The 23,168-nt window shown below is 36.1% G+C and overlaps 2 protein-coding genes across 5 annotated transcripts in view; one reads left to right on the top strand and one right to left on the bottom strand.

Moving 5' to 3' along the window:
• Nucleotides 1–1,279: 1,279 nt before the first annotated feature.
• Nucleotides 1,280–18,891, bottom strand: os9 (OS9 endoplasmic reticulum lectin). 4 transcript variants are annotated; one of them, XM_073851369.1, is made up of 16 exons: nucleotides 18,714–18,891; nucleotides 18,170–18,346; nucleotides 13,998–14,061; nucleotides 13,742–13,818; nucleotides 13,413–13,511; nucleotides 11,781–11,982; nucleotides 9,563–9,724; nucleotides 8,359–8,465; nucleotides 8,205–8,247; nucleotides 8,054–8,083; nucleotides 6,891–6,982; nucleotides 6,379–6,630; nucleotides 6,054–6,288; nucleotides 4,761–4,973; nucleotides 4,002–4,111; nucleotides 1,280–2,694 (listed from the first exon to the last, which is right to left on the bottom strand). In XM_073851369.1, exons 1-16 carry the CDS (start codon nucleotides 18,861–18,863, stop codon nucleotides 2,557–2,559), a joined length of 2,151 nt encoding a protein of 716 aa, XP_073707470.1. In that variant the 5' UTR covers nucleotides 18,864–18,891; the 3' UTR covers nucleotides 1,280–2,556. The 4 variants fall into 4 exon arrangements, with proteins under 4 accessions (XP_073707470.1, XP_073707469.1, XP_073707471.1 ...); XM_073851368.1 differs by having other exon boundaries at nucleotides 8,359–8,468; XM_073851370.1 differs by lacking the exon at nucleotides 8,054–8,083 and having other exon boundaries at nucleotides 8,359–8,468.
• Nucleotides 18,892–20,823: 1,932 nt separating this feature from the next.
• The window catches only part of b4galnt1b (beta-1,4-N-acetyl-galactosaminyl transferase 1b), a 33,816-nt gene continuing 31,471 nt past the window's right edge, over nucleotides 20,824–23,168 (top strand). The window contains exon 1 of the mRNA XM_073851600.1: nucleotides 20,824–21,017. The gene's annotated coding sequence lies outside the window, so the exon portion shown is untranslated. The remainder of the gene's footprint in view (nucleotides 21,018–23,168) is intronic.

A 23,168-nucleotide genomic window follows, 5' to 3' on the forward strand; every position in this document is an offset into this window, starting at 1 on the left:
CCTTAATCCTGTCACTGTTTAAAATGCCCTGTCAATCATCACAGTTAACATTATCTACATTTCGTTTAATTTAATTTCCTACCGTATTAGAGAGAAATGAAGAGGCACGTTCTTTCAGGAGTCTTTCACACTGAGAACTCTGCTACTGTTTGCATAATTATGCATTTAAACGTTAATGACCAAACCTACCATTATAAAAGTTCATAATGTTGCTGCACATGAAATATAACGAGGATAACATTTAAAAAAATAGTTTTTTATTAGGTTACACACTGATTATTTATCACTCAAACCCCTTTCTTTACCTGTCCGTTGGTCGTGCATATCCTCCATGTTTGTAGTTTTTTAACACTTTTTATGCGTGTTTGTAGTTCTAATCGAATCCTCGTTCACCGCGCAATGTGTTGTGGGCAATATTAGCCGTTAAAGTGCGCATTGATCCGCACTTCGAATTCCGAAGTTAAGTAGTAGACCATCCGGGAATCTTTGGAATACTTTTTTAAACATACTACGATTTGGGACATACTAATTCTATTTTCGAATACTATTTAGGACGTATAGTATGCGAATTGGGACGCAGCAAGTGTTTCACATCAACTACGACTAGCCTAGCCGCTTGTAATCAGGGGAAGGGTTGAGAGCTTTCAAGTCGTGTCGGCTTCCTCAAATGCATGAGCACAACCTAATATGAAAATGAACGAAATTTACATAAATAATTTTGGTAACGTATTTTTCTCATTAAATAAAGCATTTTATAAAAATAAATTAACTTTTAATTTTAAATATGTCAGTAACGGGATTAAATTATATTTTAATTAGGCCAATATTGTGTTACACACCACTTTATAATATTATACCCATTTTATTCACATTGTATCCACCTTGTTTTTCCAGTAAGAGTGGGTGCGGCCATTTGTACATTTTATGGGTCTGGCTTCCGGTCTCATTTGTGTCCTGCTGCTTGATATTGCAAATTAGTATGTCTTATATTATTTTAATGTATTATCTTAATTATGAACACATCGGTTTGTATTGGTTTTAATGCTTACTGCACGTTATTTTCTTATTGATGCTAATCAACCGGAAATCTCACCCATGGACTTACTTTCACATTTAAGAATAAGGTAGATAAGTATACTATTAGTTATTATATTTTACTGCCAATACAATTGTTACCAGAAGGAAAAGGCTTTTTCCTCACAAAGCTTGCAATTTGAATGTTTGAGGCCTCCAAGGCCATTAAACATAGTTTTAATCTAGAAATTAACTATTATTTATTGTAGACCACAGCATATCATACATTTTATTTTTCAGTAATCTTTCATAACAGAATTTGCAATGCATTTAACAGATTTCTGAGTTGAAACGTTTCTTTAGTAGTACAAAAATGTACAGTTGTGCATCTCGTGGTGACCTTTGAAAACCTAAAGCTGCTGTAAGCGATTTTTTTGAGCCACTGAAAATTTGAAAAAAAAAAAAAAAAAGTTGTTTGGACAAAGAAAAGTAGTTTGCCCTAAACGTATGCCACCAGGTTCGCAGATTTTACAAAGACAGTGTGATGTCTCAAGACTATATTATAAGAATATATTTTCGTTTTGTTTATTGCTTACAGCAGCTTTAACTCAATTCCTCACAAAAAGGGCAAGTGTGCTTACATTAGAAAATAGAAACTGAAAGTATGCCTTAAATTATCAACAAACAAATCAAATGCTGTAGCAACATTATGTACAATCAACCAAAGTATGATGATCATTCAAGACATTTACAACAAAGAGAGCCCTTGTCTGCTGGCGACATGAAAGCAGTAGCTAAACGCAGTAGATTCCCACTGTTTGGCAACAGTTTTTGTCCAGGTTCTAAACTAAGTTTGCACCTTAAAACTGGGCTGGCTGCACAAACAAACCTGTGATAAACATAACTTAAGACAAAACTGAAGCAGTACACTGAATTATTTGCTTAGGGCTAGGCCAGGCTCAGGATTTGTTGGGAGAAAGTAGCTGTAGATGTTTGCCACAGTTGTGAGCCTATGTGAGCCAGTCTGCATTGCAGTGACTCATCATTCATTCATTTAATTTCATCATCAAGGTCTACCGCCATACTGTGAATGTTAATTATCAAAAACATCCATTGAATTCAGATTTTCAAGAGCATTCAAAAGCAACCAAATCATTTGTTTGTCCAAGGATATGACCGTTGGTTCAGGCTGTCTCTGCAAAGCAAACTTTGACACGCATACTAACTGATGTTTTGTCTGCGTGTCAGAGAGGAGAACGGTCTGTCACACAGACATAAAGCGCAACACAAATGAAATGTGTATATTTGTATAGAAAAAAAAATTCCAGATTGAAACCAGGCAAGATATAAACCACTCACAGATTCTCATACAGGATAATCAGAATTCACGGCAGTGGACTGAACCCCAAACAGGGCTCACATGACTAAAACGGTCTAAGAGAGCAGTTTGGTTGCGATGCATGTGACGACCAAGCAGCTCTCATAGTTCAAAGATGGCTGGCTGCCCTTCTTCAGGTTAACAGTGCTTGAAGAGGAAAAGGCTCAAAAGTCTGCTTCATCAGAATCACTGTTTCCTGTCGACTGGCTCTCTTCCTGTTTTTCTCCCCAGACAAATTTGTAGTTATTCTCCAACTCTTGCTGTCTCTTCTGCTCTTTATACACTTCTTCTGTACCTCCCGTCTGCACACAAAAAGAGTAATTTATTTACCTGCTTAGTGTAAGAAATAAAGCATGAAAAAGGGCATTTATATTAAAGGAGTCACATCATACGTTTTTACACCTAAAATATTTATACTACCCTCCTTTTCTCTACCCACTCTATTTTTGCTGCTTTGCCTTTAGTATTTGCCTTTAAAGGCCTTCTTCTTATATTTACTTGTGAACAATGGGTTTTCTGTTGGGTGCAGTGTAAAATTCTGTACAAAGTAAGCAGCACAAGGTTTCGACTTTCCCACATTTCACTCTTACTATTAGCTGTTAAGGTGTGGTCACAATTACTGTTATTTGGTGAATTCTCACAGGTAATTTTCAGTTAATTAAATAGGATAATTAGGAGTTTTGTGTTAAGGTGAAAAAAGCTGCTTGGTTTGAAAATGTCTAATGAGTTAGCTGTGCTTCATGCACTGACACACTATTTACAATGGGCAATTTTACCCTCGAAATTTCACAGAAATGTCACAAATGTGACCGCATTATTACAATGTCTATAAGGCTTTTTCTTAAGTGCCTCACTGTGACTAGGTGGGCTAAGTTTCAGAATACCAAATACAGTTGAGGTCAAAAGTTTACATACACCTTGCAGAATCTGCGAATGGTAATTATAATGCCAAAATAAGTGGGGTATTACAAAATGCATGTTATTTTTTATTTAGTACTGAACTGAGTAAGATATATGTAACATAAAAGACATTTACATATAAACCACAAAATAAAATAATAGTTGAATTTATAAAAATGACCCCTTTCAAAAATTTACATAGACTTGACTGTTCTTCAGAAAAATTCTTCAGGTCCCTCAAATTCTTTGGTTTTCCGGCATTTTTGTGTATTTGAACCCTCTCCAACAATGACTGTATGATTTTGAGATCCATCTTTTCACACTGAGGACAACTGAGGGACTCATATGCAACTATTACAGAAGGTTCAAATGCCCACTGATGCTCCAGAAGGAAACATGACGCATTAAGAGCCGGGGGTGAAAACTTTTGAAGATCAGGGTAAATTTAACTTATACTGTCTTCTGGGAAACTTGTAAGTATCTTCTGTAGCTTCTGAAGGGCAGTAATAAATGAAAAAAGCAGGCAGTTTCACTGTTCAGGGACTCATGAACATGGTTTATGTAAACTTTTGACCTAAACTGTAGGTCTCATTGAGGGGTAAATATGAGCATTTGATTCTATATGATCTCTTTAGTGAACTTGCAGGTAGGTGTTGCTTTTTACACATTGAAGGTGATCACTTGTATATGTGAGTGTATAGATACATACCAGAAGATTGATGAGAAGCTCTCTAAATGATTTTGTATCCTCCTCAGTGAGCCACTGGTCTCCTGCTTCCTCTGCTGTTTTACGGGTTAAAATCTTCACCTCAATCTTTCCTGAAAAACAGGTCCAAAATTCATTAGTCATTATCCGTATGTTAACAATTATGTTATAGTTCAATAACAGAAAGAATACCAAATTATTATTTATCATTCCCATACACACAGTTAATAGAAGAAATAAGTAGTGACAGAGATGTATCATGCAGAAATGGTAATGAAGGCTGTGGAATGTAAAAAAAGGACAAAAAGTGCTGTCATACTTCCAAACTGTCACATTCATTCAGCCTAAACATCATCATTTCTACTCCAAAACCAGAAAAACTAGAGAAACAGCCACCACCCTCTACTGACAAATGCGAGTGTACACGAAACCTATAATGTTGTTTTCTTTCAAAGCCATTCTTAAGACTGAAAAAGACCTCCTCCTCCTTTCTCTGCAACCACACAAGCCAGCATCAAGGGAAAAACAAAATCACTGGCATCTAAAAGGATCGTGAAGCACGTATGTTCCGATGTGTTTTTAGTGGAACAGAGCCAGAGTGAAGAAGCGCTATGTTTGTTTGAGGAAATAAGTTACTAAGAGCAACGCCCAAGCAGAAAAATAGATTTTAGAATGAAAGATAAAGTATTTTCTTCACTCACAGAGACACACACAAGGAAATAAGAATACTTAGGTGTGTGTGTTAGTGTGTTCCGGGCCTACCTTCGGCCTTGATGCCGGCTCTCTCTAGCTGCTCTTTGACCACTTCCTGAATCTGCTGCCACTGGGGGTCGCCCTCGCCCAGTTCCTTCACCTTCACACCCCCCTCATCATCATCATCGATGCCCCCGGTAACCGCTCCTGCAGCCACACCTCCGCCCACCTTATACTTAGTCACCCTGACTTTTACCTGCTCGCCACTGCTCCCCGCTTGGGCTTGGGTGATGAGAGACAGAGGGAAGGGGAGGTTACCGCAGATACAGCGGAAAATTCCCCCTCCCTATTTCACGTATTATAGTCTCTCTCTGACAACATTAATGGCACAACAGTACGACACTGTGATATTAGTGTTAGTGGTGACAATGATTTAGCAAACAGATAAAGTATACAGTGGCCCCGCAAATGAGCATATTTTAATAATTTTTGAAGGATTGTGTCTGGAGTAATGGCTTTTCCATCAGCCTTGGTGAGCATAAGATGCATCCTTCTAAAACATTTAAAGGGAACCCCAGGTATTAAGACTTGAATGGCTTAATATTACATTACTTATATCTCTTACTGAAATATGTAGTAGGAAACCCATAAAAGATTTATGTTATTTTAAAAAATCCACATCGTTTTATGCATATTTTGGACTATGGGGGGCACCATTATTTCGATGACATCAAATGGTTGCACTCCGTGAGCTACTGGTGCTACCTGTTGCTGTTTTCACCACAACAAATAAAATACTGATGATATAAATATTGTTCGGTTTTTTGCACAGACTGATCGTTTTGTGTCTTAAGACCTCAATGTATTGTCACGAGCTACATGGTTTAATTTGGTTTTATCTTTGCGTGTTTTTTTCACTCTCAAAAATTTGGTAAGCATTGACTGTCATTATATGACTGAGAGACTGCACCGGTTTGAGTTAAAAATCTTCCTTTGTGTTCTGCTGAAGAAACAAAGTCACCTACATCTTGGATGCCCTGAGGGTAAGCAGATAAACATCAAATTTTCATTTTTGGGTAAACTATGCCTTTAAAAGTTAAACATCTAAAATTAAGTAAGGTAAAAAGTTCTAGCATCTGTTTTCAGATCATTACTTTTTAGGGCCACTGTATAATGCATATATTCATCATACACACATTAATAGACATTATACTATATATGTATAGTATAATATGCTCAGAAGCAGGTACTATGAATGCCTGGGGTGCAAAGATGAAAGTTACAAGCAATTTAATGAGCCATCCATTCTACCATCTGTTCATTCATGCACCTGTTCACTCAGCATCCGTTCTGTATATTTACCTGGTGTTTTGGGAACCAGGTCTGGGCTGCCAGGAGAAGGGCCTCCCTCTGCCTTATGCTGTGATTGTGTGTTTTTATGCATTTCTGTATTTTTTTCTGTTTCTGGTTCACTCTCATGTCCGGTTTTGTCTTCTAGGCGGTCCAGAAGTTTCCCCAGTGTGTTCTCTAGAGTTTGCGTAGCCTGAGAGCGATCAAACTCGCCCTTAAGACCTTCATTCTCTAACTCCTGCTGAGCCTGGGAGATAAAAACATGACAGAGTATACTTATTGCCAAGTCTTTTGGCTGATTTGTACATGAACAGGTTGTAACAGTAATAACTCGTACTTCCTCTATGATGTTGTCGAACTCTTTCTGCATCTCTTCTTTTATCTCTTCTATCTTGGAGGAGGGAACGGACAGATCTGCCATCTCATCCTCAAACTCTTGCAGCAATCTTTCATCTTCATCCCCTTCCTCTACATCCACCTCACTTATTGCTGCCTTCTCCTCTCTTTTCTCCTCCTCCGCCTCCTCCCCCTGCTCTTCTCTCTTCTGAGACGACTGCTGGCTCTCTTTTTCCAGCTCGGCTTTCCTGTTCTGAACACAGAGCACAGAAATTATTAGTTGATCAATATGTGTTTTTCAATGGGTGAGTGGGCTTGACACAGTGTCTTAGCAACAGTTTATGGTAGGAAATGTAAAAAAAATTGCAAGACATTATGCAATGGCCACAGGCGATTTTGCAATTCTTGCCAAGTTACTTGTCAAAGTTATTGGCTGATATTCTCTAGACAGCTAGATGTTGGCTGAGAAATAAGCGTCTGTCAAAGCCTGTGTCCAGATTCAAAAATACTTACTTTTTGGTTGCTCTCTCTGAGATGTTGTACAAATTTCATGAGGTCTGCAGGGTCTGTGATGATTTTAAAATTAAACTTTTCCTCTCCAAACACTAAAGAGAAAAAGACAGATGAACACAAAAAAATAAATAAAGAAAGTGCACTGCTTTAATTTTGGACAACTTGTTTAAAGGGGTCCCATTATGCTTTTTCTCTTTTTGAATTTTAGTCTGTGTGGTGCCTATATTTGGGCATAAAAACATCTACAAAGTTACACATTCGGACATGTAAATAATTAAATAAAGGCTGACAATAGGACCAACACTGCTGTAGCGCAGTGGTTCTCAAACTTTTTTGGTCGCGCCCCCCTTTAAACCTTAAAAAAAAATCTGGTGCCCCCCCTCCCGAAAATACCTATCCCACCTAAGACTAATAAATGATTTTACTAAACATAATGAAAAATTAATGCTCTCTTAGTAAAAAAAATAAATAAATAAATAAAAAAGCTACAGGAGAAAAAAACTTGAAACATTAAAAAATAGCACAGGGAGAATAACTGTTTTTATTATAATTCTCTATGTTATTTATTTATTTATTTATATTTTTTTGTGGCTTTCATGCTGTCCTAAGGCATAGCAGGGCTTGAAATATGAAATAACTTTTGAATAACTCTTGAAATAACTTTGAGAACCCCACTTTGAGAACCACTGCTGTAGCGTATTATTTTCTCACCCTCCATGCATTAATGCATGCAAAAACTATCCTGGCACTCCCAAGCTTTAAAATGGCATAGACTGGTGTTTCTCTCCATCAGTCCAAAACAAGTCCAAGTGCATCGATACATCATAAAAAGTGCCTCACATGGCTCCGGAGGGGTCAATAAAAGCCTCCTGATGCGTTTTTGTAAGAAAAATATCCATATTTAAAACGTAAGAATCACTTTAATCTAGCTTGCACAGTTGTTCACAGAGCTAGCTGCTTTGGGAAGGGGCATGACAGGACTGAAACGCCGTCTAAGCTGTTCGCCAATCGCAACACAGTGGGACTACTGACCAATCACAACACATTTAGTTTTTCGGAAGGCAGGCCTTCATCAAACCCGGAACTAATCGAGCCATTGTCAGGCTGGGGAGAAAGGTATTGTAATAATGTAAATTATGTGAAAAATAATGCATTTTTCGAACCACCAAGCATGAGAGCATGTTCTAGTGAACCTGCAAAACAAAATAAAGACATTGTAAAAAAGCATAATAGGACCCCTTTAATACTATAATTTTGTATTCATCACAAATGACTTAAACAAGCTCTTTTTAAAATTAATAATAATTGTCTTACTGTCATTTTCATGTAATTGGTTGTCCTGAGGCTCCTGAGGGCTCTGTAAGACAGTTGTAAATCATGATAATGATTAGTCCCCTTTTAGAAAGTGTAAAGGCAATAGAAAGTGTTTATTGAACAGAGGCAAGGGGTGCTTTAAATAAGGCTGTACCTCTGATTCAGGTGTGCTTGACTCTGTGCTTGTTGGTTTGGTAACTCCCTCCCAGAACTCCTTGTCCTCTGGCTCTTCAATCACTGAGCCCCCTCCAGCTACTCCACCTTCTTGTAACACACAAACATGCACACACAAATGCAATACTGTTTGAATGCTGTACAGAATCTGCTAACAAAACAAAAGAGAAAAAAAAAAAGCAAGGCAGAAAAACTAAGACCAAAAAAGACTAACCCGGAGAAAATCTAAATATGCGTAACATAAATTAACAGTAATGTTAACATTAATGCTCATATATATATATATATATATATATATATATATATATATATATATATCTTGCAGAATCTGAAAAATGTTAATTATTTTACCAAAATATTAAATATATTTAATAAAAAGATATTTCACATAAAAGACGTTTACATATAGTCCACAGGAGATTTTTTTTTTTTTTTTTTTTTAAATGACCCTGTTCAAAAGTTTACATACACTTGATTCTTAATATTGTGTTGTTACCGGAATGATCCACAGCTATGTTTTTTTTTTTTGGTTTAGTGATAGTTGTTGATGAATCCCTTATTTGTTCTGAACAGTTAAACTGCCCACTGTTCTTCAGAAAAGTCCTTACGGTCTCACAGATTCTTTGGTTTTTCAGCATTTTTGTGTATTTGAACCCTTTCCAACAATGACTGTATTATTTTGAGATCCATCTTTTCAGACTGAGGACAAATGAGGGGCTCATATGCAACTATTACAGAAGGTTCAAACACTCACTGATGCTTCATAATGAAAAACGATGCATTAAGAGCCAGAGGTGTAAACCGGAATAAGGATGTGTACATTTTTCTTATTTTGCCTAATATCTTTTTTTTCCATTTAGTACTGCCCTTCAGAAGCTACAAAAGATGTTTCCCAGAAGACAAAATAATTTTAATTTACCTGATCTTCACATTCAAAAGTTTTTTTTTTTAAATAAGCAGTGTAATAGTTAGCATTATTTAGTACAAACAAGCCCTAAAAGCACATGGCATCACGTCTCACCACCTCAATGTGACATTTACACAGCGCCACCCAATGTCTTAATTTGTAACTGCATTATTAGGCAAGGGTTTCAGAGATAATGTGGTTGAAAGGGTTTTGGATAGTCGAAGTCAAATTAACCTGACCAAACAAATATAAATAAATCAAATCATTGCATGCTAACCTTTTGTTTCTGACTCTGAAAGTGGAGGCTCATCTGAATGGTCTGCAGGGTCCTCATCTGTTTTATCATCCTGCAATCCATTGTTCTTGTCATCCTTGGACAGGATTTCATCCAGGTTCTTGAGCTCCTCTGAGATCTGCTCCACTTTACGTTTAGTGTCAGCTGAGTACAGAAAAAAGGGAGAGAGAGATACAAAGGGAGATGTCAATGTGCTAAAAATAGTGCTTCAATTAGAGTACAGAGTAAGTTTAAATGTAGGCTGATTGCATCTCTGGAGAGCTCATCTAACAGGACATCGTATGCGCAGTGGGGACATTTTCCATGAATAGTGTAATGACAAATGTGTCGATTTTTAACGCAATTAACGCCCCAGACCCTGCCCTATGTACATCATCTTACATTTAGGTGTGCTGAGCTTGAAGCAGTGCTGCACAGATCGATCAGTTTGACATACTGTAGAAGTACAGCAAGAACAAATCTATACACTTTACTGGTGATAAACATGATGTAACTCACTGCGTGATGTAGCCTGAAGAATGCAGTTACACGCCTCTAAAATTCAAGAGATTGGGACAAAAATGCCCCTGTATGAGGTTTTGTATCATATTTATATCACATGATATAGATAAGCAATATCACCAAGCAATGAATGCAATGTCCCAAATAGCATGAGAGCAAATGTGATATTGATTTTATACAACAGTTCAATAAATAAGAACTTATAAGTGTTATATTGTAGACACACTATTGTTTGTTTTTGCAGTTTTGCCAAAAAAAAAAGAGCTATTTAAGCCACAGCAGAACTGTTTTTGCTGTTTTCCATGCATTACACAATTACTGAATGAATTCACGTTTTGAACGAATACGGTGAACTTATGAGTCAATGGCCCATTCAGAAAGACAACCATTTACTTAATTCCTGAATGAATCACTGTTTGAACAAATCTAATGAATTAAATGAAAGAATAAACCTAATGGTTTTTATTTAGAGTATCATTCCATGTAATTGTACACTACCAGTCAAAAGTTTTTGAACAGTAAGATTTTTAATGTTTTTTAAAGAAGTATATATTTTAAAATGTCATTTATACCTGGGATCAAAGTTAAATTTTCAGCATCATTACTCCAGTCTTCAGTCACACGATCCTTCAGAAATCATTCTAATATGCTGATTTGCTGTTCAAGAAACATTTATTATTATTATTATTATTATTATCAATACAGCTGAGTACATTTTTTCAGGGTTTTTTGATGAATAGAAAGATTTGCATTTATCTAAAATAAAAAGCTTTTGTAACAATATACAATCATTATAATTTCTTTGTTTTTTGAGCAGCAAATCAGAATATTAGAATGATTTCTGAAGGATCATTTCACTGGAGTAATGATGCTAAAAATTCAGCTTTGAAATCACAGGAATAAATTGCATTTGAAATAATAATCATTTTAAAAGATATTAAAATAGATAAGTTATTTTAAAAAGCAAAAAATATTTCAAAATTGGAGGCTTGGTGAGCAGAACAGACTTCTTAAAACATTAAAAATCGTACTGTTCAAAAACTTTTGACTAGTATGGTATGTATGTGTATATGAAAATGAAAAAGTAAATTCAAATGAAATGGAGTGTTTCCACAGAGACGTTCTGAAAACATCTATTAATGTCACGTAGTTATGCAGCACAACAACGAAGGATTGTGAAACCACTCAAATGACCTGCTTTTGAAAGCCTAATAAAAAACTCAAATAAAAATGATTGGCATTCACAACATTGCTTGATTTTGTGTCACTAGCACAATCATTGCAAACTTATTAGACATAGAGGTAACACTTTACAATAAGGTTCATTAGTTAAACATTAGTTAATGTATTAACTAACATGAACTAACCATGAGCAATACATTTGTTACTGTATTTACTAATCTTTATTAACATTAGTTAACGAAAATACAGTTGTTCATTGTTTGTTCATGTTAGTTCACACTGCATTAACTAATGTTAACAAAATTTTAATAATGAAATTAACATTAACACAGATTAATAAATGCTGTATAAGTCCAGTTCATTATTAGTTCATGTTAACTAATGTGGTTAACTAATGTTAACTAATGAACCTTATTGTAAAGTGTTACCGACATAGATGATATATTACCTAATATGTTTTTCACTAAATGACAAGGCCATGATGGAGAGATAAACCTTGTGAACCTTGTGTACTTACAGACTTGAGCCTTGACATAGTCCATGTACTGTTGGGCACTGAGAGCAGGTTGGCACACAATGCCTTGTGGTTTGGCAGTGGAAGGTGGCTGCAGGAGGGGATGCTGGCATGTACGAGAGGTGTGTACTGTTAAGACGTAGCGGCAGGACTGAGGTTCATCTACTCTAGCGATATAATCACTAGAGCCCTCCTCACACACGAACTGTTGAAAAAAAAAACACATTAGTTTATCTTATCATTACCATTGTATTAAAATAAGATTTTAATTGGCCTAAATTGAGTAACATAGCAATAACTCATTCTCAAAAAAACATATTTTCAGTCAATAATAATAGCTTTTGACCTGCACTATATGGGCACTAAGGGCTTTTTACTATTCAATTTCAAAACAACTTTGGCCCTCCCTAACAGCTTCAACTCTGCTGGGAAAGCTTTTTAATAGATGTTGGGAAATGACTGCAGTGGTTTGCTTCCATTCATTCTGGAAAGAATGTTGTTGTAAACTATTGTTCAAATGTTTGGGGTCGGTAGGATTTGTTTAATGGTTTTGAAAGAAGTCGCTTGTTCACCAAGACTGCATTATACAGAAAAACAGTAAAATTGTGAAATACTATTACATTTTAAAACCACTCTTTTTATATTTTATAATGTAGTGTATTCTTATGATGGCAAAGCTGAATTTTTAGCATCCATTACTACAGTCTTTAGTGTCACATGATCTTCAGAAATCATTGTAATATGCTGATTTTGTGCATTTTTACCTTTATAAAGCCATTTTTTTTCTAAAAGTGTGCATCATCTTTTGAGTCAAATTCTTACATTTAATCAGTCAATTATAATAACACATTTAGGCTGTTACCAAACAAATAAAATCAGTATCAACAAAATTCATCTTTGCAGAATGTGTATATGAGGTGGCATTTAGATGTATTTACACGTTTGAAAATATTTTAAAAGTGAAAAGATACTTTGAATGTAAAATTAAAACCTCCAATAGGTGTCAGCAAGTTGCTGTTAAGCAAGTTGTGAGTTATTGCGACTGAAATCACTTAAACGATCAGTTCGTTCAGGAATGAAACACCATCATGTTGCTCAGAGACACGAAACAGTGCTGTGGCTGTGTGTGGAATGATTTTGTTGGCGAAATTAAGCAAAAACAAGAAATATGCTGTCTAAAGCGTAAGTCTTTTAATATTAACTTCTTGTTTATTGAACTGTTGTATAAAATCAATATGACATTCGTAGTCATGCTGATTTTTGAAGGAAAAAACTGCACTCTTTGTGTGATACTGATGAACTACATGAAATATCCACAATTATGTGATCATTCTAAATGCATTTTAATAGACTGAATCATGCAATGAAAGAACACACTCTAAATGCTTACTTACTAGACTTCACGTAAAGTTAATGTAACGTTATGTGTGCACACTGTACCTGTGTTTCAGTTGTTTTTTGCAATATACTCGATAATGTCAAATCGCACATCGTTAAACCAACAATTAGGATATTATAGCAGACGATATCTATCACACACCCATAGTTTGGTTATGTACTGTGCTTTCAGATTGACTTCAATTGTACATTTTCTTTATAACATTGGTGAAGATTTGTGAATGTGTGCAATCTTACTCTGACTTCTGTCTCTCTGGGATTCCCGTTCAAGTCACATTTAGAGCCGTTGATATATGACTGACTATGATACCTCTTTAGCTTATGTTGCTTAGATGCCTAAAAAATAGAAAAAAAATCATATTTAGGTATAGAATATAACTACAAAGATGCATGCAAATAGTACACTTATAAAGATCTGTGTTAGTATGTTCATAATATTGCCCCTTGTGTTACTAATATTAACTATCAGATAAAATGGTTATTATTGGTAATATCAATTTTTCTAGCAAAAAATGAATAACATACAACAAATAAATAAAATAAAGCACATTAACATTTGGACTTACCTTGGCAGTTTCATTGGTCCAGTCAAACTCTGAATCATAATATCCCAAGAACAGCACATCTCCCTTGATCTCAGAATCTGTGATCACAGACATGGAATATTCAAAAAAATAATAAAATAAACATTTAATACTATGAATACACATTAAAGATGACACATTGCTGTGGGCAGTACACCACTATACTACAACTCTATTAGACATGGTAAAACAGAATTTCGACATCATTTTGAATAAAGACATTAATAATTTAACACACCTTCTGAGTGGTATTGCCTGATGTGCTGGCCATAGCATAACTCATAAGTCCACCAGTCTTTGGTCTATTAACAGAATAAAGTTAAACATGTTGAATGTCAAAGTGGCACGTAATTCACTGGCTGCAAATAATGGAAAAAGACTAAGCAAATAGCAATAACTTCATTATCCACACAAACATGGCCACTCCAAAGGCATTTTGCCACTGCCAGTGGTCGTGTATAGAGTGCTTTTACAACGCGTCATCAATCTGCCATATTGGTGGCACTTAATGTAAACAATGCCACTGAACGAAACCAAATTTTCATATTTTGCAGATTATTGCTGCTGAAAATGGTCAATTATTGTCATGCTTTGGGCTGTACTAATCAGTCAGACCAGGAAAAACAATTGTAGTACTATAGACTACCAAAAGTAATAACAAATCAAGGAGAAAAATGCAAAAAATAAATAAATAAATAAACTGTCTGAGGAACAAAAGGCATTTGTGGATTTCCAGGGCAAGAATCTTGACAACATTTGTGTTTGTTCTTATCATTTTCTGTCAGGAAGTTGAAATACGTATTAAAGGAGTAGTTCACTTTCAGAACAAAAATTTACAGATAATGTACTACTCACCCCCTTGTCATCCAAGATGACATGTCTTTCTTTCTTCAGTCGTAAGGAAATTATGTTTTTTGAGGAAAACATTTCAGGATTTCTCTCCATATAATAGACTTCTATGGTGCCTCTGAGTTTGAACTTCCAAAATGCAGACTTCAAATGGCTCTAAACTAGGGCTGGACAATATATCGAACGATATTGTGAGGCGCGTTTAGTCAGTGAAGACGGTACTTTGATTAGTAGTAAATCTCCATCACGTGCGTTCCGCTCAGGTTCCGCTGGATGGAGATTTACTACTAATCAAAGTACCGGCTTCATTGACTAAACGCGCCTCACAATATCGTTCGATATATTGTCCAGCCCTACTCTAAACAATCACAGCCAAGGAAACAAGGATCTTATCTAGCAAAACGATTGGTTATTTTCTAAAAATTTTTTTTTACAATTTATATACTTCTTAACTCACTTTTTACTTTTTAACACACAGCTCTGTGAGTACTCTGTGTAGAGATTAAAAAGTATATAAATTGTAAATGTTTTTAAAAAAATAACCAATCGTTTCGCTAGATAAGACCCTTCTTCCTCGGCTGGGATCATTTAGAGCCCTTTTGAAACTACTAATCAAAGTACCGGCTTCATTGACTAAACGTGCCTCACAATATCATTCGATATATTGTCCAGCCCTAGTTTAGAGCCATTTGAAGTCTGCATTTTGGAAGTTCAAACTCAGGGGCACCATAGAAGTCCATTATATGGAGAGAAATCCTGAAATGTTTTCCTCAAAAAACATAATTTCTTTACGACTGAAGAAAGAAAGACATGAACATTTTGGATGACAAGGGGGTGAGTACATTATCTGTCATTTTTGTTCTGAAAGTGAACTACTCCTTTAAGCTAATATCTTAATTAATACTGCTTGTACGTATCTTTACCACCTTTTAACTTTAGTCTCTCAAAATATTGCAGCCTTTCCTGCTTACTCAGTCCTTCTCTATACGATTTAGCAGCTTCCAAACAATTTTTCCTTGGTTTAGACTGCACACATTTTAGCAGAACAACGTATTCAGTAGTACATTAACCGTGCAATAAATGTTGTTTACATCCGAGTATCACCAATATGGCCGCGCATTCGGGTATCTGACCAAATTGTGACATAAGTGCAAACCCTCTGTGTTCAGTTTTTGTGTATATTCCAGTAGGGCTGGACAATAATTCGATATCAATATATATCGCCATAGATTTTTTTTCAATAACGGTGATATGATTTTTAAACCCATTTCCGATATTTCGATATACATTTGCATTATATATATATATATATATATATATATAATTTTACACATTAGCATTTGTCACTGAATGACGTTCAGTAGTCAGCCGTCAGAAAGAGCAGAACAGAATTGCGTGATGACGTACATCACAGACACGCTGCCAGCGCTCAGCAGCAGTAGTCGGTTAAGCTCCGTTGCGGAAAGTTACAGATGTGGATGAACAAGCTTCCACAAGTAAGAAGGCAGACGAAATAGTTGATATGAGAGGAAAGGCTAATTCAGTGGTGTGGAAGTGGTTCGGCTTTTTAAGTTCGGATAAACTCTGCCATTGGTGAGTTATACCAAAGTCTATAGAATACTGTTTATACACAGTTCATGCAAATACTCGCCATTATATCAGCGCTGACCGCTTCAAATAGATTTTCAAAAAGGCTTTGACTTCGTTAAATAAACATTTTTTGCACGTTTTTTAAATGAATGTGTCTAAAAAGGAAACTTACTGTATTCAGAAAAGTTTCTGTCATTTTCATTTAATTTTTTACTATAACTCCTTATAAAGTTATTCATGACCACTGCGCTACTTTGTGTCCAAATGTTACCAGGAAAATGCGGGAAACAGCACCTCCAGGGCTCGCAAAATCGCTAGTCCGACGTCCCGGGGTGTTTCCAGTCGGCTACCAACATGTTTCACCAGCCTGTCCGACGGGCTATCCTGAAGGAGAGGGCTCCTGCAGGTCCCTAAAAACTCCTCAATTTAGTTGTATCAAATTTAAGGCCATAAAAAGTTGTAAATATGTTAAATAGTAAAAGAAGAGGATTAATTATAATTTTAAGAGGTCTTACATTTGGGGACGGAAAGACGAGAATCGCGATAGGGCTGGATAAAACTTTAAGGATGTCACTGAGTAAATATGCGTACTGCACGTTTCAAAGACAAAACGCGGCACTGATGTCTTTATATTAATGTATCTGAAGGGAACAGACTGTCCTCAGAAATGTGTCGTTGGCATTTTCATTTCATGTTTGATAAAACAGCGTTAATGCTGCTTTGCTTACAGCCGTTACTAGGAAAACCGTAGTATTTCAGCGCTCCTAAAGCGCCCTCTCGTGATAGAGAATTAATTTGCACGTCCAAATTTTCAGCTGTTTTTGGTCAGATTATTGCAAATCTCGACCAATGTTTTTGATGCAGCAAACACACAGAGTTGTAAATGTGAAAGAAGTTAATGTGCTTTCTAAAAATCTAAACAATTAAGACAGTTATATTTATGTTTTAAATAAATATAATACATTATATACTTGATTTATCCCTTTTAATGGTATAAAGGCTGAAATGCCATTGTATAAGATTTTTTTTGTGAAAAAACTGTATCTGAACTGTAAATTATGTAATTTTATGGCTTAATATGGCTAAATACCATACATCGTCCAACCCCACTCATACTGTTCATTTTACTTGTGCAGCTCTTAAAAAGGGTCATACATTGCCTTAGATTGATATTTAAAAATTCTGTAGATACACTGTAAATAGTGAAATAAAATTCATTCCTTGATATTTGTGTATTGAAAATATTTTTGATTGGGCTAGTTAAAATAATTTTCGGGCTACCAAAATCTGAAGAGTACCTGCCCGAAGGGCTACCAGAGATTTAGAAATTTTGCGAGCCCTGAACTCCTTTCTGGAAGAGGATTAATAATAAGTTGGCCTAGTGGCAAACTTTATATTATGATTTCTTTCCCCCTTTTCTGTTCCGGCCAGAGCAATGTGTTTTTGTTGTTGCTCACTCTATTTATTTTATTTTATTATTTGTGTTTCTTTATCTGAAAACTGCTGAAGCAGTTTGTTTGTTGTTTCAATTTATATGAATAATAAGCCTGTTCTAGTTTAAATGGAAATATATTATTGTTAGTAAGCCGAGTCTGAGAGTTTTATTTATTTGACATTTCTTGACATTATTTCACATTTCTTGTTTGTAAAGTCTAAATACAAATAAAAAGTGAACCTTACTTTTTTGTATTGTTTTAATTAATGTTTTTATATAATTTTAATAGGAGGAGCCTGGAGTTATTATAGACTTTGCAAATTCAGTTTCCAGACATTTGTAGGTACAGACATCCATTGTGTGTGTCCTCGGCAGTTTTTTCCTGAGGCTTTTTAATATTGTCCATATCGATATCGGAATTATATTGTATCGACCGAAATTAAGAAATATATCGTGATATAAATTTTTGCCATATCGTCCAGCCCTATATTCCAGTGTGTAAGGTAATGTGACATAGAACTAGAGGTGATGTCTACCTTAACCAGGCATGGTGCAGTTTGCATGGGCTTGAGGAGATCAGGGACTCCTGGGCCACTGTAGCCCTGAACATCAGGTTCTGACACCGGGTCCTGATGAAAACGCACTGCCTGAGCTGGTAAACGACACTCATATAGCTGCTTGTATTTGTTAGAGACCAGCATCACATCTTCCATCTAAAAACAGGAACAGAAAGAAGATGACCGAAACAGAGAAATTAAATTAGAAAAGGAGAACCAGAAAAAGGTGGCCATACAGTTTACACCACATGTGTAACTTTACCATACTTCATATCGTTATAATCATGCATAATCTATAGCATACAGTACCTGTGGAAGCACAGTCTAACATTTTTTTGTCACATAGCTAATTCTCTACTCGTTACTGTACGAGGTATTTTTGTATTGGAGTAATAGACACTTAGTAGGAAACCATGTCACGTAAGCCAACTATCTGATAAGTGAAGCTGTGCATGGAGCTAACAGCTGTCTGTAGCAAATAAACAGCCTTAGCTAATTGCATCCCTGGCCAAAACAACCTTACCTGTCCCATAATAACAGGATCGGGCAGAATCTGTATTCCGTATTTCATTTCATTTAATTCTTCTAAATTCAAAAAAGCAAAGACGGACAGAAGACATGTTAAGAAAAAAACATATAATCCTCTTAACCACTTAATCAAGGAGGAAGCCATAGTTCTCTCATATCGCAAACTAGCGTTGTCAAACGATTTGTTATTTGGTGCAGGTCAATGTGCGCCAAGGAACGTGGATTGGACAACGTTGTGAAAAACTGACACGTGATTGGATAATGTCAACGTCAGTCAAGTTTGAAACGTGTATTCATTGGATAACGAGCGGTAATGGCCACCCACCAGCCACGAAAATGACTTCTATTGGACCCGCCGAGTATTTGCAAATCAACGTTATGTTACGCCTTGGACTCATGGGGTCGCTTTGGAGCATTTGAAAACACACTCGAACACTCAAGAAAGAAATTGTCATTATATTAAAGATAAATAGTATCTTTGTAATTAGCCTATCCATTATCCATCTTTTTTACTCAAAGTTAAATTGTCATTGGGATAAAAAAGTTACAGTTGAAGTCAAAAGTTTACACACACCTTGCAGAATCTGCAAAATGTTAATTATTTTACCAAAATAAGAATTATTTATATGTTATTTTTTTTATTTAGTACTAAGCTGAATCTGATATTTCACATAAAAGATTGCATATAGGCTAGTTCACAAGAGAAAATAATCGCTGAATTTATAAAAAATTACCTAAATGATCCACAACAGTTTTTTGTTTGTTTGTTTTGTTTAGTGATAGTTGTTCATGAGTCCCTTGTTTGTCCTGAACAGTTAAACTGCCCGCTCTTCTTCAGAAAAATCCTTCAGGTCCCACAAATTCTTTGGTTTTTCAGCATTTTTGTGTATTTGAACTCTTTCCAACAATGACTGTATGATTTTGAGATCCATCTTTTCACACTGAGGACAACTGAAGGACTCATATGCAACTATTACAGAAGGTTCAAACACTCACTGATGCTTCAGAAGGAAACACAGTGAATTAAAAGCCAGGGGTATACAGTGTTTAAATAAAACATTAATTTTACTAAGATTTATTAGGAATGTATAGGTTAACAGAGCTCAGAAAACCAGTCATAAGGGTCGATTTAAAAAAAAAATCCATTAATGTATGGTTTGTTAGGGTAGGACAATATTTGGCGATACAACAGTTTGAAAATCTGGAATCTGAGAGTGCAAAAAAAGCTAAATAGAGAGAAAATCGCCTTTAAAATTGTCCAAATTAAGTTCTTAGCAATGCATATTACTAATCAAAAATTACATTTTGATATATTTACAGTAGAAAATTTACAAAATATATTTACAGAACATGATCTTTTCTTAATATCCTGATAATTTTTGCCGTAAAAGAAAAATTAATATTTTGGCCCTTAAAATGTATTTTTAGCTATTGCTACAAATATACCTGCGCTACTTAAGACTGGTTTTGTGATCCAGGGTAATATGGTAGTTTGATAAAAACAGCTCTTCTTATTGAATGATGTCAGATCAGATCAAGAGGTGCAATATATGGAAAAGGTGGAAAATGAGACTTTGCAAGCAAATTATTTTTTCCAGCAGACATATTAAGTGTCATAATCAGACTGTCACGATTTCATGTGAACATTTTTAGCCTACAATGTCATGTTTACCTGTGATTGCCATTATCTGCCTTTGGCCCTAAACAGTGGGATCCATCCCTGTGAGTGGTTTAGAGAATGGTACATCCCCTATTGCCTCTCTGAAAGACGATGACTTTCCATTAAATGGTGCATGGTCTATTATTAATGTGCATATAAATAATGTTGCTTTATGCTACTTGGCTGCTGAACGCTTGAATCTGATTGGTTGACTAACGTTCTAAGTGTGCAAACAACTTTTTAAACATATTTAATTAAGTTATATCCAATGATTAAATACATGAGCTAGAAATCTAGTTAATTCCCCCACAAGATTAATCTCCATTCAGATCATTAAGCATTTATAAGCCCTCTTCCTCTTGTGGTGAGCGGCAGGCGTGAGCGCGTCTTGTAAAGCTGCATCACTCTCTCCTCCTCTCCTCTCTGCTCTCATACATGAGCGCATTTCAGCGCACCGCAGCCCTCCATCGCTATTCAAAGAGAGGGTAGCCCGACTCCTCTCCGCTCTCCTTCGTTCCGTCACAGAGGTGGATGCCATGCCATCGGATTTTCTCCATTTATCAGCTGTTTGCGTTCACATAACAAGCGCACCGGGGATATTTTAAGGGTAGGAGATCCCTCTTGGTGGCGACATTACAGGTACGATTTATCTGAACGTGTTCGCTCGCTTATCCGCCCAGTTGTGATTAGCACTGATATCATTTTCTCAGTCATTTACGGCACATTTCTGCTGCACGATTGAGTGAAGAGAATTAAATATGCACTGCTAAATTAATTGATCGCCACTCGCTCTCTGGTATTAGAATAGAACAGATAGGTTTCTTAGATACATTTATAATGGAATTATGGCTCTGCATTGCCTGATGGAATTTTCTGTGCATGATGTGACATATGGCGACAACAGGCCAAGGGGCTTTCGGTATCCCTCTGTTTTGCTGTACAGGCGGCAGAATGGGCGTTAAACAGTGGCAATGATGAGTACGCCAGTTTATCATGTACCATAATGGCTACTGACTATTTGCCAAGGCTTCTGTCTCGATGGCCAACGGTGCATGCTGTCAGCTGTGCGGCCTATGTGAGGTATATAGTTTACAGTGGGCTGGGAATCACCGCATATTGGCCTTCTGTATAGACTATACCACAGTATCAGGAGGGAAGTCGCATCCACTGGGCTTATACTCTACTGGGGCTGCGCATGATTTTTACCTCCATAGCCAAGGATAAAGTGCTGTAGTTGCTGAATGCAATATGTTTTCCCCCCGTTTTCTTCGAATGTTTACAAAAGTCTGCAAGATCAAAACATTTAGTTCTAGCTGTTGACTTCTTTTTCAGAGGAAACATTTGTAAGTTGTAAGGACATTTACCAAAGTGGTAATGAGTTAAAAAGTAGTTTGCAGTAACATTAAAGGATATTATTGCAGTACAGAAAAGGGCTTTCAGTGTTTTTGTTGTACACATTACATTCTTATGATCAGTAAATCATATTGATAGTACTCTCAGCTCATGTAAAGACTGAGCATTGCTATTATACGTCACAGGAACTGGTGGATTACCACTAGGTCCTGTGACAGTGAACCCATGATCCATGATTGGTCAGTTACCTGGATACGTGGCCGTATTGGTGATACTCGGATGTAAACAACAGCATGGATTGCACGGTTAATGTACTACTGAATAAGTTGTTGTGCTAATTTATGCTGTCTAAACCATGAGGGAAACCATGTCTAAACCTAATTTATGCTGTCTAAACTATGAGGTAAAAAACATGTGTAAACTGATAAATCATATAGAGAAGGACTTAGTAAGCAGGAAAGGGTGCAATATTTTGACAAACTAAAGGTAATAGGTGATAAAGATATGTACAAGCAGTATTAATTAAGATATTAGCCTAATATTTTACCTACCTGACTGGAAATTATAAGAACAAACATGAATGTTGTCAAAAGTCTTGCCCTGGAAATCCTGCTTCAGTCTGGCCAACAACAAACGACTTTTGTTTCTCAGACATATGTTATAACTTTTGGCAGTCTATAGTACTCCACATGTTTTTCCTGGTCTGACCGATTAATACAGCTCAAAACATGATAATAATGGACCATTTTCAGCAGCAATAATCAGCAAAACTTGCAAGTTCCCTTCAGTTCAGTGGCATTGTTTACGTTCACTGCCACCAATATGGCCGATTGATGATGTATACCAATTAATCATTCAGCCAGCCCCAGTAGGGGGTGCATGTAGAATATTGGGGGGGCGAGTGTGGGTGAGCTTCTCTAATCATCTATGCGAAGAAAACTAGAGAGTGCTCTGACCATTTTACTGTAAATTTTTATGAAATTTGGAATTTTGCATGCCTTCACCTTTTTGGGGGGGGGGGGGGGGGTGGTTCACAGTCACAGCATTTAGGCCCCACCTTGCCCATGCCTATGTCCGGGCCCAGCTCTTAGTACTGGTTGTCCATAAAGGTTTACTTTTTAGTAAAGACTATTTTAGTCTTATGGCTGTAGCAAAGTGACCATGGAGTTTCTGCAAAACATTTTATTGCATTTATTGCAACGTTTATTGCATTGTTTCAATTAAGCTAAATGATTATGTTTGATATTAGCTGAATAGTGTATCTTGTAGAAAACCATTTTTTAAATGTCCACACATTTAAAGTAGGTGAGACGCAAACATAGCATACAACTTTCATATGCTAGGGGGTTCAATTTTGCTGCAAATACTGTTTCACAAAGTAAGCAAAACATATTCATAGCAGTTTAACCCGTTGTTAACCACAAGCGATTAACATCT

This window comes from Garra rufa, chromosome 12 (genome assembly GCF_049309525.1).
Source record: "Garra rufa chromosome 12, GarRuf1.0, whole genome shotgun sequence".
In the NCBI taxonomy this organism is placed as follows: Eukaryota; Metazoa; Chordata; class Actinopteri; order Cypriniformes; family Cyprinidae; genus Garra; species Garra rufa.

What these genes read in the sequence shown, in the direction of transcription:
- os9 (XM_073851368.1), bottom strand. Translation starts at nt 18,863, where the DNA reads ATGGCTTCCTCCTTGATTAAGTGGTTAAGAGGATTATATGTTTTTTTC. An exon ending in CCAATTACATGAAAATGACA is followed by an intron (nt 8,084 to 8,204) that starts GTAAGACAATTA and finishes TTTGTTTTGCAG; the next exon opens with GTTCACTAGAACATGCTCTC. An exon ending in TCGACAACATCATAGAGGAA is followed by an intron (nt 6,289 to 6,378) that starts GTACGAGTTATT and finishes TTTATCTCCCAG; the next exon opens with GCTCAGCAGGAGTTAGAGAA.